General features: G+C 36.3%; 2 protein-coding genes across 2 annotated transcripts; both read left to right on the forward strand.

Annotated features, from left to right (window-relative positions):
• Positions 1–1,086: 1,086 nt before the first annotated feature.
• Positions 1,087–8,333, forward strand: LOC117927313 (probable galacturonosyltransferase 10). The gene is made up of 2 exons (XM_034846795.1): positions 1,087–1,485; positions 6,573–8,333. Exons 1-2 carry the CDS (start codon positions 1,336–1,338, stop codon positions 8,022–8,024), a joined length of 1,602 nt encoding a protein of 533 aa, XP_034702686.1. The 5' UTR covers positions 1,087–1,335; the 3' UTR covers positions 8,025–8,333.
• An 805-nt stretch (positions 8,334–9,138) lies between these two features.
• On the forward strand, positions 9,139–11,487 carry LOC117927273 (QWRF motif-containing protein 3). The gene is made up of 6 exons (XM_034846734.1): positions 9,139–10,417; positions 10,500–10,619; positions 10,711–10,827; positions 10,908–10,997; positions 11,081–11,188; positions 11,271–11,487. The coding sequence occupies exons 1-6, from the start codon at positions 9,206–9,208 to the stop codon at positions 11,343–11,345; spliced, it is 1,722 nt and encodes a 573-aa protein (XP_034702625.1). The 5' UTR covers positions 9,139–9,205; the 3' UTR covers positions 11,346–11,487.
• Positions 11,488–13,113: the final 1,626 nt, after the last annotated feature.

Raw genomic sequence — 13,113 nt, forward strand, 5'->3', positions numbered from 1 at the left:
ATAAATTAACTTTTGAATATATTCATTATTTTCGGATTTGTAAGTCATACACATGCAAGTATTATACAATAGAAATATAATGATCTCTCTAAATTAGCAAATACATATTTATTTATTTATTAATGAATTAATAATCCTACAAAAACAATAATTTCTCGGGTCTTCTAGCAATTGATGTTTGACTCATAAAGATGTTGATTTCACACCGTCTTTAAAATTATTTTCCGTTTCATAAGTTATCTTCATTTATCATATTTTATCTTCAACTAAATATAGAATAAGGATAAGTGGTTCAATAAATTATCTCATTTTTTTTATGTCCACTAAAAGGAAGATGATAATCATATGCTAATGCATGAAATATGGATATTTCATGAATCATAAATTTACTATTTTTGTCCATTTTCTTCAATTTTCTATATTACTCACTAATTTTATAAATCAAACAATTTTAATTAAAAACATTATATGTACGGTTTAAAATACCAATATATGTATTATTTAATAATATTTTAATAAGATATTAGTTCATTAAATATAATATTTAAAGAGATATATATATATATATATATATATATATATATATATATATATATATATATATAGGCTAGCTTACACGCACGGTCGGGTAAAACCTCTAGTGGCCCTAAGTAGACTCGAACTAGTGATCATTGGGGAACAAACCCAAGGTCGGATCAACTAAACTACTCCTCAGAGTTATAACCTATTATTTATTGATGAACCCTTAGAATTAAGTATTAAATAGCTTAAAAGGTGTTTTTATTTTTATAAAAAGGGTCCGAATGACATTGTGAAGTTGTCTCCTTAAATTATCAAATTTACAATTTTGTCGAGAAATTCTTTATTTGAAAAAATTTTATTTCAATAAAAATTTTCATACGTTGTAAAAAAATTGTGAAAGGTAAACTAAAATATGAAAGGATAGGAGTGAATTTTATAATTTTCCTTGTAAAAAAATGGATGTAATGGAAACCACCTCATTTTATCTTGAATACTTGCTATAAAAATTTTAACATTTTCTTGGATCTGTAAAAATTAATGCTAATTGTAAAACAAAATCGTGAAACTTCGGTCCGCGGTCAGAGAGAAGGAAATAGATCCAGAGAGCATCTTCCACTTCCTGCTAAACAGCAACTCTCGATCCACTCCAACAACCCTAACTCTGCCCCTGTTTGCCTCCTTGGAGAGTTTTTCCTGGAAATTCCTCCTCTCTTTTCATTTCTCTCCTGGAAGCTTCCACTAATTTGACGGATCTGTTTTCAGTGTTGAATCTTTGTTTTTGTTTCATTTTCTCGGGAAACAGTTTTCCCGAGAATGAGGCGGAGAGCCGCGGATTTTCGGAGGCCGGTGAGGAGGCGATTTTCGAATGTGTTCTGGTTGACATTATGCGGATTGGCTGTTTTGCTTCTCATTCTTGTGCTCAGTCGAGAAAGCGGTCCGGGATCAAGACCGCCGATGAGTAAGGTGAATGTTTGTTCCTTTGTTTTCTGTTGTATTTGGATCTTATATTCTGTTAGATTGTTAAGAAAATTAGGGAGGGAAACAACTGAAGATTTGATTCTTGTGATTTTAGATTTATGTAACTGCGAAATTGTTAAATTGCGTTGTGTTTTTCCTTGTTAATTGAAAGCGATACATCAGATATTGCATTTTATTTGTGAGACTTGTGAATTTTAAGTTTCCCATGTCAAAATCAGTTAGTTAGAACTTGCAAACACACATCATGGAAACAGTATTCTTGTCCGATTCTAGAATTCTCGTATTAAGAAGATTCCTTTATGATTCCTGAATCTCCAAGTTTATCTCAGGTTTTTCATTGGATGAAAATGTTCTTCAGATTTCAAAAGTTCCCCATTTTAAGTTTCTCATGTCAAAATCAGTTAGTTAGAACTTGCAAACACACATCATAGAAACAGTATTCTTGTCCGATTCTAGAATTCTGGTATTAAGAAGATTCCTTTATGATTCCTGAATCTCCAAGTTTATCTCAGGTTTTTCATTGGATGAAAATGTTCTACAGATTTCAAAAGTTCCCCATTTTAAGTTTCTCATGTCAAAATCAGTTAGTTAGAACTTGTAAACACACATCATAGAAACAGTATTGTTGTCCGATTCTAGAATTCTTGTATTAAGAAGATTCCTTTATGATTCCTGAATCTCCAAGTTTATCTCAGGTTTTTCATTGGATGAAAATGTTCTACAGATTTCAAAAGTTCCCCATTTTAAGTTTCTCATGTCAAAATCAGTTAGTTAGAACTTGCAAACACACATCATAGAAACAGTATTGTTGTCCGATTCTAGAATTCTTGTATTAAGAAGATTCCTTTATGATTCCTGAATCTCCAAGTTTATCTCAGGTTTTTCATTGGATGAAAATGTTCTACATATTTCAAAAGTTCCCCATTTTAAGTTTTTCATGTCAAAATCAGTTAGTTAGAACTTGCAAACACACATCATAGAAACAGTATTCTTGTCCGATTCTAGAATTCTTGTATTAAGAAGATTCCTTTATGATTCCTGAATCTCCAAGTTTATCTCAGGTTTTTCATTGGATGAAAATGTTCTACAGATTTCAAAAGTTCCCCATTTTAAGTTTCTCATGTCAAAATCAGTTAGTTAGAACTTGTAAACACACATCATAGAAACAGTATTGTTGTCCGATTCTAGAATTCTTGTATTAAGAAGATTCCTTTATGATTCCTGAATCTCCAAGTTTATCTCAGGTTTTTCATTGGATGAAAATGTTCTACAGATTTCAAAAGTTCCCCATTTTAAGTTTCTCATGTCAAAATCAGTTAGTTAGAACTTGTAAACACACATCATAGAAACAGTATTGTTGTCCGATTCTAGAATTCTTGTATTAAGAAGATTCCTTTATGATTCCTGAATCTCCAAGTTTATCTCAGGTTTTTCAGTGGATGAAAATGTTCTACAGATTTCAAAAGTTCCCCATTTACTCCCTTATGTCCAACTTTTACTGAATATTCCTGCACTAGTTTGGAGTGACACTTCTGTTCCCATATTTTAACATTTATTAGTTTTCTTACTTAAGCTTACTGTGATTCTTGGTTCCATATTCCCGGTATGTTCTTGAATGCCATATCCAAGTTATCTAAATGCCAGATAATTCCTGAATCCCAAAACTAGTGAGTAGTGACTATGCTGTAGATCTTTGTCCTTTCCTTGAAAGAGGTATTTATCAGTTGTGTTTCAGTTGGAGATGTGAACTACGTTGTCAATGTTGTTTCTTATACCATTACTGCATCAGAAAAATTATAAGGCTGTCAATTATAGAGAAGGAAAATGAAGTGAAGATGTTAGAATAGGATCAAATTTTAACAAGTATTCTGGATATGCTTTTAAAGCCCACTTCTGGTTTTCATTTTCAAAATTAAACGCTTTATAAGGTATTATAGATAATATACGCTGCTGCCAACTCTAGGACAAAGACAATAGACTCTAAGGGAAGGAAATTTTCTAGGTATTAACTGATGCAAAATACAAGTTTTAAAAATACACTAGGAGAAGTCAGTAGGATTGCATTGGAGGAAAGTTATCCAATGGATTTCTGAAGAAACAAGCTTGAGTCAATGGTGTAATTGTATAAAGAGGTATCATAGACTAAGAGTTTAGAAGAGATTACAAGGGGGTGCTTGGAAATATCAAGAAAGAGATAAAATGACTGGTGCAACAACAATATGTGCATGTTTACTACATATTAGATTTAAGTAGTTAAAGCAGATTTATCTTTCTAGGATGGATGTTTTGTAATCACAATACATTAGACAGACTAAAGTGAAGGTTATATGATATTAGAACTCCGACTATGCTTTATAAATTGAATGTTGGCCACAAGACCTCCTTCTTTTACGATAAGTTTAAAAAATATGTTGCTGTTTAGATGGATGAATGGTAAGACTATGGTATAGTGAACAATGTGAAACTAAAGTGAAGGCTTCATATTAATAATATGACCAACTATGTTTTGTAAATTGAATCTTTTACCACTAAGCAATATCATTCTTTTATGATAAGTTTGCAAAATGTGTTGCTGTTTAGATGGGTGAGTGGTAAGACTGGTATAATGAACAATGTGAAACCCATGAGTAGCTCATGATTTTTCGTGATTAAACATGATTTTTTTATTTTTTTTCACAAATTGATGGCTTTATTTATTTATTTTTAGGAAGGGGGTTGTAAAATTTTTATGTTTCAGATCAATCTTCATTTAAATTTCTGAATTTTTATGCTGGAGTTTCAAAAACCCAGTTTTTTTGTTTTTAATTATTTGCATGACCCACATTCAAAATACTATCTTGTTAATGGGTGATAGGACAAGGAAGTGCTGCTTGAAATGATCTGAATATTTTAATGATGCAATATTTAGTTTAAGTGCTGAAGGAGGATGAGCAGTTGGTTTTTGTTTTGGATTTTTTTTTCTATGCCTTTTCTTTTTCCTCTTCCCTTTCGTGATGATTTTATAATAAATAAATTTCTTTGGAAGAAGGTTGGCTGGTTGGAAAAAATGGTATCTAAGAGGGTCAGGCTTACTCTGATCAAGAGCATGCTATCTAGTCTTCCTATATATTTCATGTCACGTCCCAAATCTGATGTTGGTGATAAAGAGATTAGAGATGTCACTTGTCAAATCTGATGTTGGTGATGAAGAGGTTAGAGAAGTATGAAAGGGACTTCTTGTTGGTCGTAAAGTTTGTCAAAATATCTTAGGGTGCCTCTTCGTTCCATTATGAAAATGCATTTTCATCGGCATTAGCATTCTCGGAGTTTCCCCTTTTTATTGGCTTTCTCTAATTTCCTAACTAAGGATTTATTTAACTTCTGCAATCTTGGAGTTCCTGATTTATATAAGATTTCTAAGATGAAATTCTTCTGCCCTACTTGTTGGGAAAATTTTAAAAGAACTTAACAATAGGTCAAAAGATGCTAAAGCCACTGTTAGCTCTATCACCAGCATCTCATTTGATACAACCAAATTTCACCAGGCTCTATGACCACCTGCACCATAGCCATTGCTAATGTCCGTACTATCATCACCACCCCATCCTTCCCTACACTATGAGCTGCTACCACCATCACTACCTCGATACTATTGCTGCCACCAACTACCACGCCCGCTACTACAACCACCATCATCGTCTTCATATCACTACTGATTATAGGTGCAACTCAATTTGGCTTTGAGTAAATTTGGTCTCAAGCCAGAATTGAGTCAACGGAGTATTATCCTTCTGATTCTCCTTGTAAAAGATAGTGGTACATATTTTGATTAGTTGTGATTTGGAAAATGAATCAATTACAATGTTTCTCATATACAAAGGTTTTGTTGAAGTTATATTAATATATGATTATTATTATTATTATGTTATGCATATAAATGTGACCTTAGCAGAGAATGCTTATACAATTACAATGTATCTCTTCCTTATTTATTTATTTTTGGTTCCCAGGTAATTAGTATATTTTGAAACGGCAACATAGCAGAAATAGACTAGATAACACTGTGTTGTGTTATAAGAGAGACTCTATAATCATAATGAGCTAACCCTGCTGGAGGCAGTTAAGTTCAAATAATTAATCTTGTTTTGATAGATTGAACAATTTCAAATTCATCTTATTAGTTGGCTCCTGAAATTGCATCTGCCGCCTATATTTGTCTGTCTGTGTGTATTAATTAGAGGTGGTAGAACATGTAATGCATGGATTAGTTGGGAAGTTAGAGGGATGAAAGAGGGAAATATTTTAGGGACTTATTTTAGGACAGTGTTTTCTTGTTGCTGATCTAGACTAATAAAACATTAACTTTAACCATTTTCACTTTTTCTATTGGTTTACATTGTAACAAATGTTCATATCAGTTGGGAAGTTAAAGAGATGAAAGAGGGAAATATTGTAGGGACTTATTTTAGGATAGTGTTTCTTGTTGCTGATCTAGACTAATAAAACATTTACTTAAACCATTTTCACTTTTTCTATCAGTTTACATTGTAACAAATGTTCATAATTGTTTTCACTGAAAATTTGAATTATGAGACAGGAGGAAAGAGAAAGTGGTATGTTTGCTCTCTTTGTACATATATGTGTGTTTGTGTATTTGCATTAGGTTTTATTGGATATGAGAAGTGATCCTTTAAAAGATCCATTCATAAATTGAGTGTTTTTTCCTTATTGTTGCATCCATTTTGGAAGCAGTTTAGTCACATATGTGACTGCACTCATTTGCTAGTTTTGAGGCAATGCTCATAATAAATGTCATGTTAAAATTCATAAGTGTTGTCCTTGCATTGGGAAAGTTGTTAGATAGAAATCAAGCTCAGTGGAAATATCCTTCTTATGATGGGCTCTGATTGGGCAACCTCGGCTGCTTGATTTCAAAAGTTCCTAGGTTCATTTCAATATTGTTGCTGCTTTGTCCTTATCAGCTCTCTTTTCTTTTATACGTTGTTATAATCTATTTCTTCTTTACCTCTTTCTCTTTGAACTATAGCCTCCATGCAAAAAATTAAGCCAATTGGTATGCTTTTATTCTGCAGAGAGCTTACAGGCAGGAGAGAATTATGGAGGGCCTTAATATTACCGATGAAATGCTGAGCCCAAACTCAGTTACAAGGCAACTTAGTGATCAAATTTCACTAGCCAAAGCTTTTGTTGTGATTGCAAAAGAAAGCAACAATCTCCAATTTGCATGGGAATTAAGTGCCCAGATCCGCAACTCGCAGATCCTCCTTTCAAATGCTGCAATTAGACGAACGCCTCTGACAATCAGAGAGTCAGAAACTGCAATCCGTGATATGGCTCTTTTGCTCTATCAAGCTCAGCAGCTCCATTATGACAGTGCAACCATGATCATGAGACTGAAGGCTAAAATTCAGTCTCTTGAAGAACAGATGAATAGTGTAAGTGAGAAGAGTTCAAAGTATGGGCAGATAGCTGCTGAAGAAGTCCCGAAAGGTCTGTACTGCCTTGGTCTTCGCTTGACTAATGAATGGTTCAAAAACGTAAATCTACAGAGGAAACCCAGGGATAGAAAGCATATGGAAATGAAGCTTAAAGATAACAGTCTCTACCATTTCTGTGTCTTCTCTGACAACATCCTTGCAACTTCAGTTGTGATCAATTCAACTGCTACAAATTCCAAATACCCAGATAAAGTTGTCTTCCACGTAGTAACCGATGAAGTAAACTATCCTCCAATGAAGGCCTGGTTCTCATTGAACAGTTTCAAGGGTGTGACCGTCGAGGTTCAAAAGATCGAAAACTTTAGCTGGCTAAATGCTTCTTATGTTCCTGTTCTTAAGCAGCTCCAAGACTCCGACACAAAGAACTATTATTTCTCAGGAAACCTTGACAATGGGCAGACACCCATCAAGTTTCGGAATCCCAAGTATCTGTCTATGCTTAACCACCTTCGGTTCTACATTCCAGAAGTCTTTCCTGCACTGAAGAAGGTGGTGTTTCTCGATGATGATGTTGTGGTTCGTAAGGATCTGTCGGATTTATTCTCCATTGATCTGAATGGCAACGTCAATGGAGCAGTTGAGACATGCATGGAGACATTTCACAGATACCACAAGTACCTGAACTACTCTCACCCCCTCATACGATCACATTTCGATCCTGATGCATGTGGGTGGGCGTTTGGGATGAATGTTTTCGACTTGGTGGAATGGAGGAAAAGGAACGTCACCGGCATCTACCACTACTGGCAGGAAAAGAACGTAGACCGAACATTGTGGAAACTGGGGACACTGCCACCGGGATTGTTAACATTCTATGGATTGACAGAGGCATTGGATCCCAACTGGCACGTACTGGGATTGGGCTACACCAACGTCGACTCTCAGACGTTGGAGAAGGGGGCGGTGCTCCACTTCAATGGCAACTCAAAGCCGTGGCTGAAGATTGGAATGGAAAAGTACAAGGCGCTGTGGGAGAAGTATGTTGACTACACACATCCTTTGTTGCAACAATGCAACTTCCATTGATTTCGGATAGGGAAGGTGGGTAGGTGTGGATGGGTGGGTGGGTATCTTCCACTTCCACAACAAAACAGGGGGCCGAAAAAAGGGGCTGAAATTTTTGTACACAGGAATGGGTTGTAGAATTGTAGTGAGAGATGAAGCAAGTGGAGAGAGTGGAGTTGTTGTAATATTGGTATTTATTTGTTATTCTCTACTTAGATGGTTTCATATTCGATTGAAGATACCATTGGTCCTTTTTCATGACCATTTTTCAAATGTCATTAATTGACCTTTAAAACGAACCCCACAGGGATAGTTTCAGTATTCTTCTAAGCCGTCATGTGTGGCTGATGGTTGCCAGAATTTACAAACTTAAGTGTATAAATAATGAAACTTGGGCATTATTTTGAGTAAGATCGTTGTAGTATATTGGTGAGTATATCGCTTGTCGCGCGGATGACCCCGTGTTATTTGATTTTTTTCTGCATTTTTATGCTAATTGATTTACTTCTTTTGCTGTTTTGATATCAAGTTGCTGCTTCTTATTTTAAATTTGACAAAAATAATTTTCATTCTCTCATTCACATAATCTTGCCTATTAATTTTTGGGTTTTTTTTTTTTTTATTTTTTGACAAATTTTGGTTTCTCCTATGCTCACAAGTCACACCTTCACCTTATGGGATAATTTTTTATACGTATCTTAAACCCAATGTTGCCATGTGACGCTCCTCTAAATCTTCAAAATTTTCAAATCTGTAACTTCCTGAAAATTGTACACGTGGCAAGGCCCCGCCTAAGCCACTTGGAAGACTAAATGCCGGCGCCACACTTTCATAGTTTGTGCCCTCAGTGTTGTCTCTTCTTCTTCACAACGGCTCACACCTTCCAATTCTTGTTATCCCCAAACTACCCCTGTCTCATTTCCGCAAACATTAGAAAAATGAACCGGTCCATGAGGATAGTTCAGCCATTTCGTAGTCCAACAACCGTACCTATGTTTCGCCGGCTCAGTATCCCTTTTTGCCGCCATTTTCAACTGCCTGTTTTTCTTCTCATCCATTTTCAAACCAAACAAAATCTCAATCTCCTCTTTACCCTAACAAACAAATACCCTCTCTCTCTCCCTTGTTGAAAACGTCGTCCTTTTTGAGCAATTTCCGTTCCTACTTCCCATTTTCTTCATGGACATGGTCTGCAACCTCCAATGACCATGGAGAAAGAAGGAGACTCAGTAGCTCCAAAACCCCGAAAGCAAAAATCTCGAGAAGTGAGCTCTCGGTTCCTCTCTCCCTCTTCAACATCTTCTCTGGTCGACGCCGCAACCCCATCTCTGAATCAAGCTCTATCTCCCGTCCGGCGAAAGACTGTGTCATCCGCCAACACCCGGAAGCATAGGAGCCTCGAAGACTCTGGATTGGCTCGGGGACTTTGGCCTTCATTGAGCCCTAGTGCTACTTCTTCTTCTTCTTCTTCTCTGCCGTCGTCTTCTAATAGTAAACTAGACACTCTTGCTGATCATCTGGGAAATGAGAGACTGAAAGACCTTCTCGAGCGCAAAGACACCGAAAGGTCGTTGAAAAATGGTGCTTCTTTGTTTTACAGGCAAAGGAGTTGCAGTGAGTTCAATAGGTTTGAGGACGAAAAGGAAAGCCTGAAAGAGAATCATAGGCCAAGCATTGGAGGGTCTATGAGATACACCGGAAAGTTTCGGTTGCCGGGCAAATCCTCATCATCATCTTCTTCTTCTTCTTCCAAGTATTCGTCTCCTTCTTCCAGTGTAGTTCCTGGACGGTCTTCCGTCGATGAAAAAGCTCTTAGCGGGAAAGCATTTCAGCGAAAATTTGATTCTTTTTCAGATGGGCTCGATTCAGAGTCTGATCGGAGTAATGATTTTGGATCTTCAGTGAGCTCTAGAAAATCCGGCATTGAAGTTTCCTCCAAATATCTGAACGATGCCTCAACAAAGCCTAGAAGATGGCCCTCAGATTCAAACATCAATATCAATCCAGCATCAACCGATAATAACTCGCCGAGGTTGAAGAAGTTCACCATCCAAAATGCAATCAAGAGGGCGAATTCGCTGACGGGTTATGGCAGGGCAGCATCGCAGTGGGCTCTGTCGCCCGGGCGGACTGGTTCCCAGCCCATGACAGTGGAGAATAAAGGAATACCCATGTCTTTTTCGAGTCTGAAGCCTCCTACCAGTCCTTCAAGAACCAAAGGTGTGGGGAATTTTCTCAGTTTGGGGCTCGAACTGTTCAAAAGCAAGAAATCTTCTCCCAGTACTGGTTCTTCTCTGGCTGGTAATACAGAGACAGTTCATCAGTTTCGGCTGCTCCACAATCGGTTGCTGCAATGGAGATTTGTGAATGCCAGAGCCGATTCTGTGAATCAAAACATAACCAACCAGACCCAGGTACAAACATTTTATTTTACTTTCTCCGTTACTCTTATGATCATCAGTCTGCCTGGATTCACAGCCAAAACTATATTTGCAGAGCAACTTAATATATGCTTTGGATAGTCTCACACAGTTGCAGCATTCTGTGGTACAAAAGAAATTGCAACTGGCCAGAGAAAATCTTGAAATGAAGCTCAACTTCATACTTCACTCTCAAGTCAGTAATGAGTTCAATAATTCGATAACTTTCTTATAGAAAACCTCGGTACCGACTCAATGACTCATGATATGTAATCATATACTTGCAGATTAGGCCACTGGAAGCTTGGGGAGATATGGAGAGGCAACACCTCTCAGCAGTTTCAGTGACTAAAGATTGCCTGAATTCTGTTGTTTGTAGGGTACCCCTGATTGAAGGGGCAGAGGTAGGCCAAAGAAACACTCTCATTTTCAGTGTCTAGTTCCAAATTAGGATCATTTTTGGTTAATGAAATTGAGCCTGTAGGTGAACTCACAATCAGCTTCCCTTGCACTTTGCCATGCCCTGGATCTCGCTGCGTCGATCAAGTCAATGCTGGCTACTTTCTCTTCCTCGGTATGCAGCAGTTTGTTATATAAGTTATTATCTGTAAATAGACATTTGTAGTCAGTGAAGAGATGATGATACCTTGTCAACAGGCTGGGAATACATTCTCATTGCTTTGGGAGTTGGCAGAGGTGGTGGCACAGGAGAAGTCCCATTTGGAGGAGTGCTTTGAGCTGCTGAGACTCATTTCTTCCCTGGAGGTAAATAACCAAACACACCTTGTATCAAATTTGTCTGCTTTCTTCAACACATCTTCATTGAATTCCCTTGTTTCGCTTGCAGATTCAGGAATGGAGTCTAAAGTGTACTGTTATTCAGTTGAACTTATGGCAGCATCAGGAAGAGATTGTTTCATAACTTCTTTCCACTTCAGTCATAGCCATGGTTTGGCTCTCTAGACAGAAACTTGGAAGAGATGATCATTAGAGAGAGAGACTGAGATTATTGAGAGGTATGATTTGTGATTATGACTTACAGAATTAACATATATGTGATTATAATAAAGCCCTTGATTTTTTTTTTTAACCTAATTAATAAGCATTTTTATTTTTATTTTACTAAGTTCCATTAACTACACCCAATTCTTCTCTGCAAAAAAGTTGTGGCAACCTGCAATCCTTTATGGGCTAACATGAACTCTTTGTTCACATAAGAAAGCCAATCCTATTTGTTTGTTTGTTTCCAAGGAAAAATTTAACTCAGACCATTGAGTGTATCAAAAACTAATTCACAAAATTTCAAGTTGATTGCCCTTTGGTGTGTGGTATCCCATATTTGATTAGTGAGGAGATAAGATTAATAAATGAATATACATAATTTTATTTTTTATTTTTTTTATTTACTTATTTTGTAAAATTTTTTTTTTATTAAATTAAATTTGAGATTAAAAAGGAAGACTAAAAAAAATATTTATAAAATATATTATTAATATATGTATTATTTTATAAAATTTAAATATTTTTATCATAAATTATATTTTAAATATAAAAGAAATTTCATATTTTTTTAAATAAAAAATATTATAATACAACATAATTTTATTTTAAATATTAAAAAATAATATATATTTCAATATTTTACTTATTTTACAAATTACATATAAATATATATTAATATATTTCACTGGATAGTAACTGAGGATCTTATGTCAATTAGATTTAATATTGAAAGATATTATATTTTATTGAAAACAATTTTTATCTAATGAGATATGATATTTTAAAATATGTATATCCTATCCAATCAACCAAACTTAACTTTATTTCATGGTGGATAATGACATATTTTTCTTGGAGATTAATGTAGAGAAAAGAAAAAAAAGGAAAAAAAAAGTCAATTAACAAAAAGTTAACAAAATGCACTTACACCAAGGTGGAAAAAAAACAAACAAAGAATTCCGTTATTACCTATTTTCATGGTTTTAAAAATTGGACTGGTTGATCAGGATTTTGGTCCGTTCCGGTCAATTGGACTGGAAAATGGTTGGACCAATTAAATCGGTGGTCCGACCAGCAAACCGGATGAACTGGACGGTTTGGAGGGAACGATCTGGTTCAACTTTTTTTTTTTCACTGTCGCCATTCTCCTCTAGTGGGACCCCTACCCTCCTTGCAAAGCCACCCCGCATTGGAAAAGCTCTTCTTGCTCGTCGAAACCCCTTTTTCCTGACAACCCCACTGGAACCGCCTCCTGCCCCCATCCCGCACTGGGAAAGTCCTGGCGACCCCCACCCCCCTTGCAAAGCCACCCATGCGACCCCGCTATAACACCACCATCCCCACTCATGCACGCTGGAAAAACTCTTCTTGCCCGTCGGAACCCCCTCCTACCCCACCCCACATTGGAAAAGCCCCTATCAACACGACCCCCACCCCCATTGCAAAGCCACCCTCGTGATCCCGTTGGAACCCCTTACGCTAGAAAAACCGAAAAACTCTTCCCCTTTTTGCCCGTCGAAAGCCCCCTACCCGGCGTTGGAAGTGGAAACCCCACCCCCCAAAACCCCATTGGAACCCATTTTTTGCTCGCTCCTCTCATATCTTCTTCCAGATTTAAAAAAAAAAAAAAAATTTTACCTCATCTCATTATTATTTATTTTCTTTTATATTTATTATTATTTTTTATT

The sequence above is a fragment of the Vitis riparia genome, chromosome 12 (genome assembly GCF_004353265.1).
Source record: "Vitis riparia cultivar Riparia Gloire de Montpellier isolate 1030 chromosome 12, EGFV_Vit.rip_1.0, whole genome shotgun sequence".
Taxonomy (NCBI): Eukaryota; Viridiplantae; Streptophyta; class Magnoliopsida; order Vitales; family Vitaceae; genus Vitis; species Vitis riparia.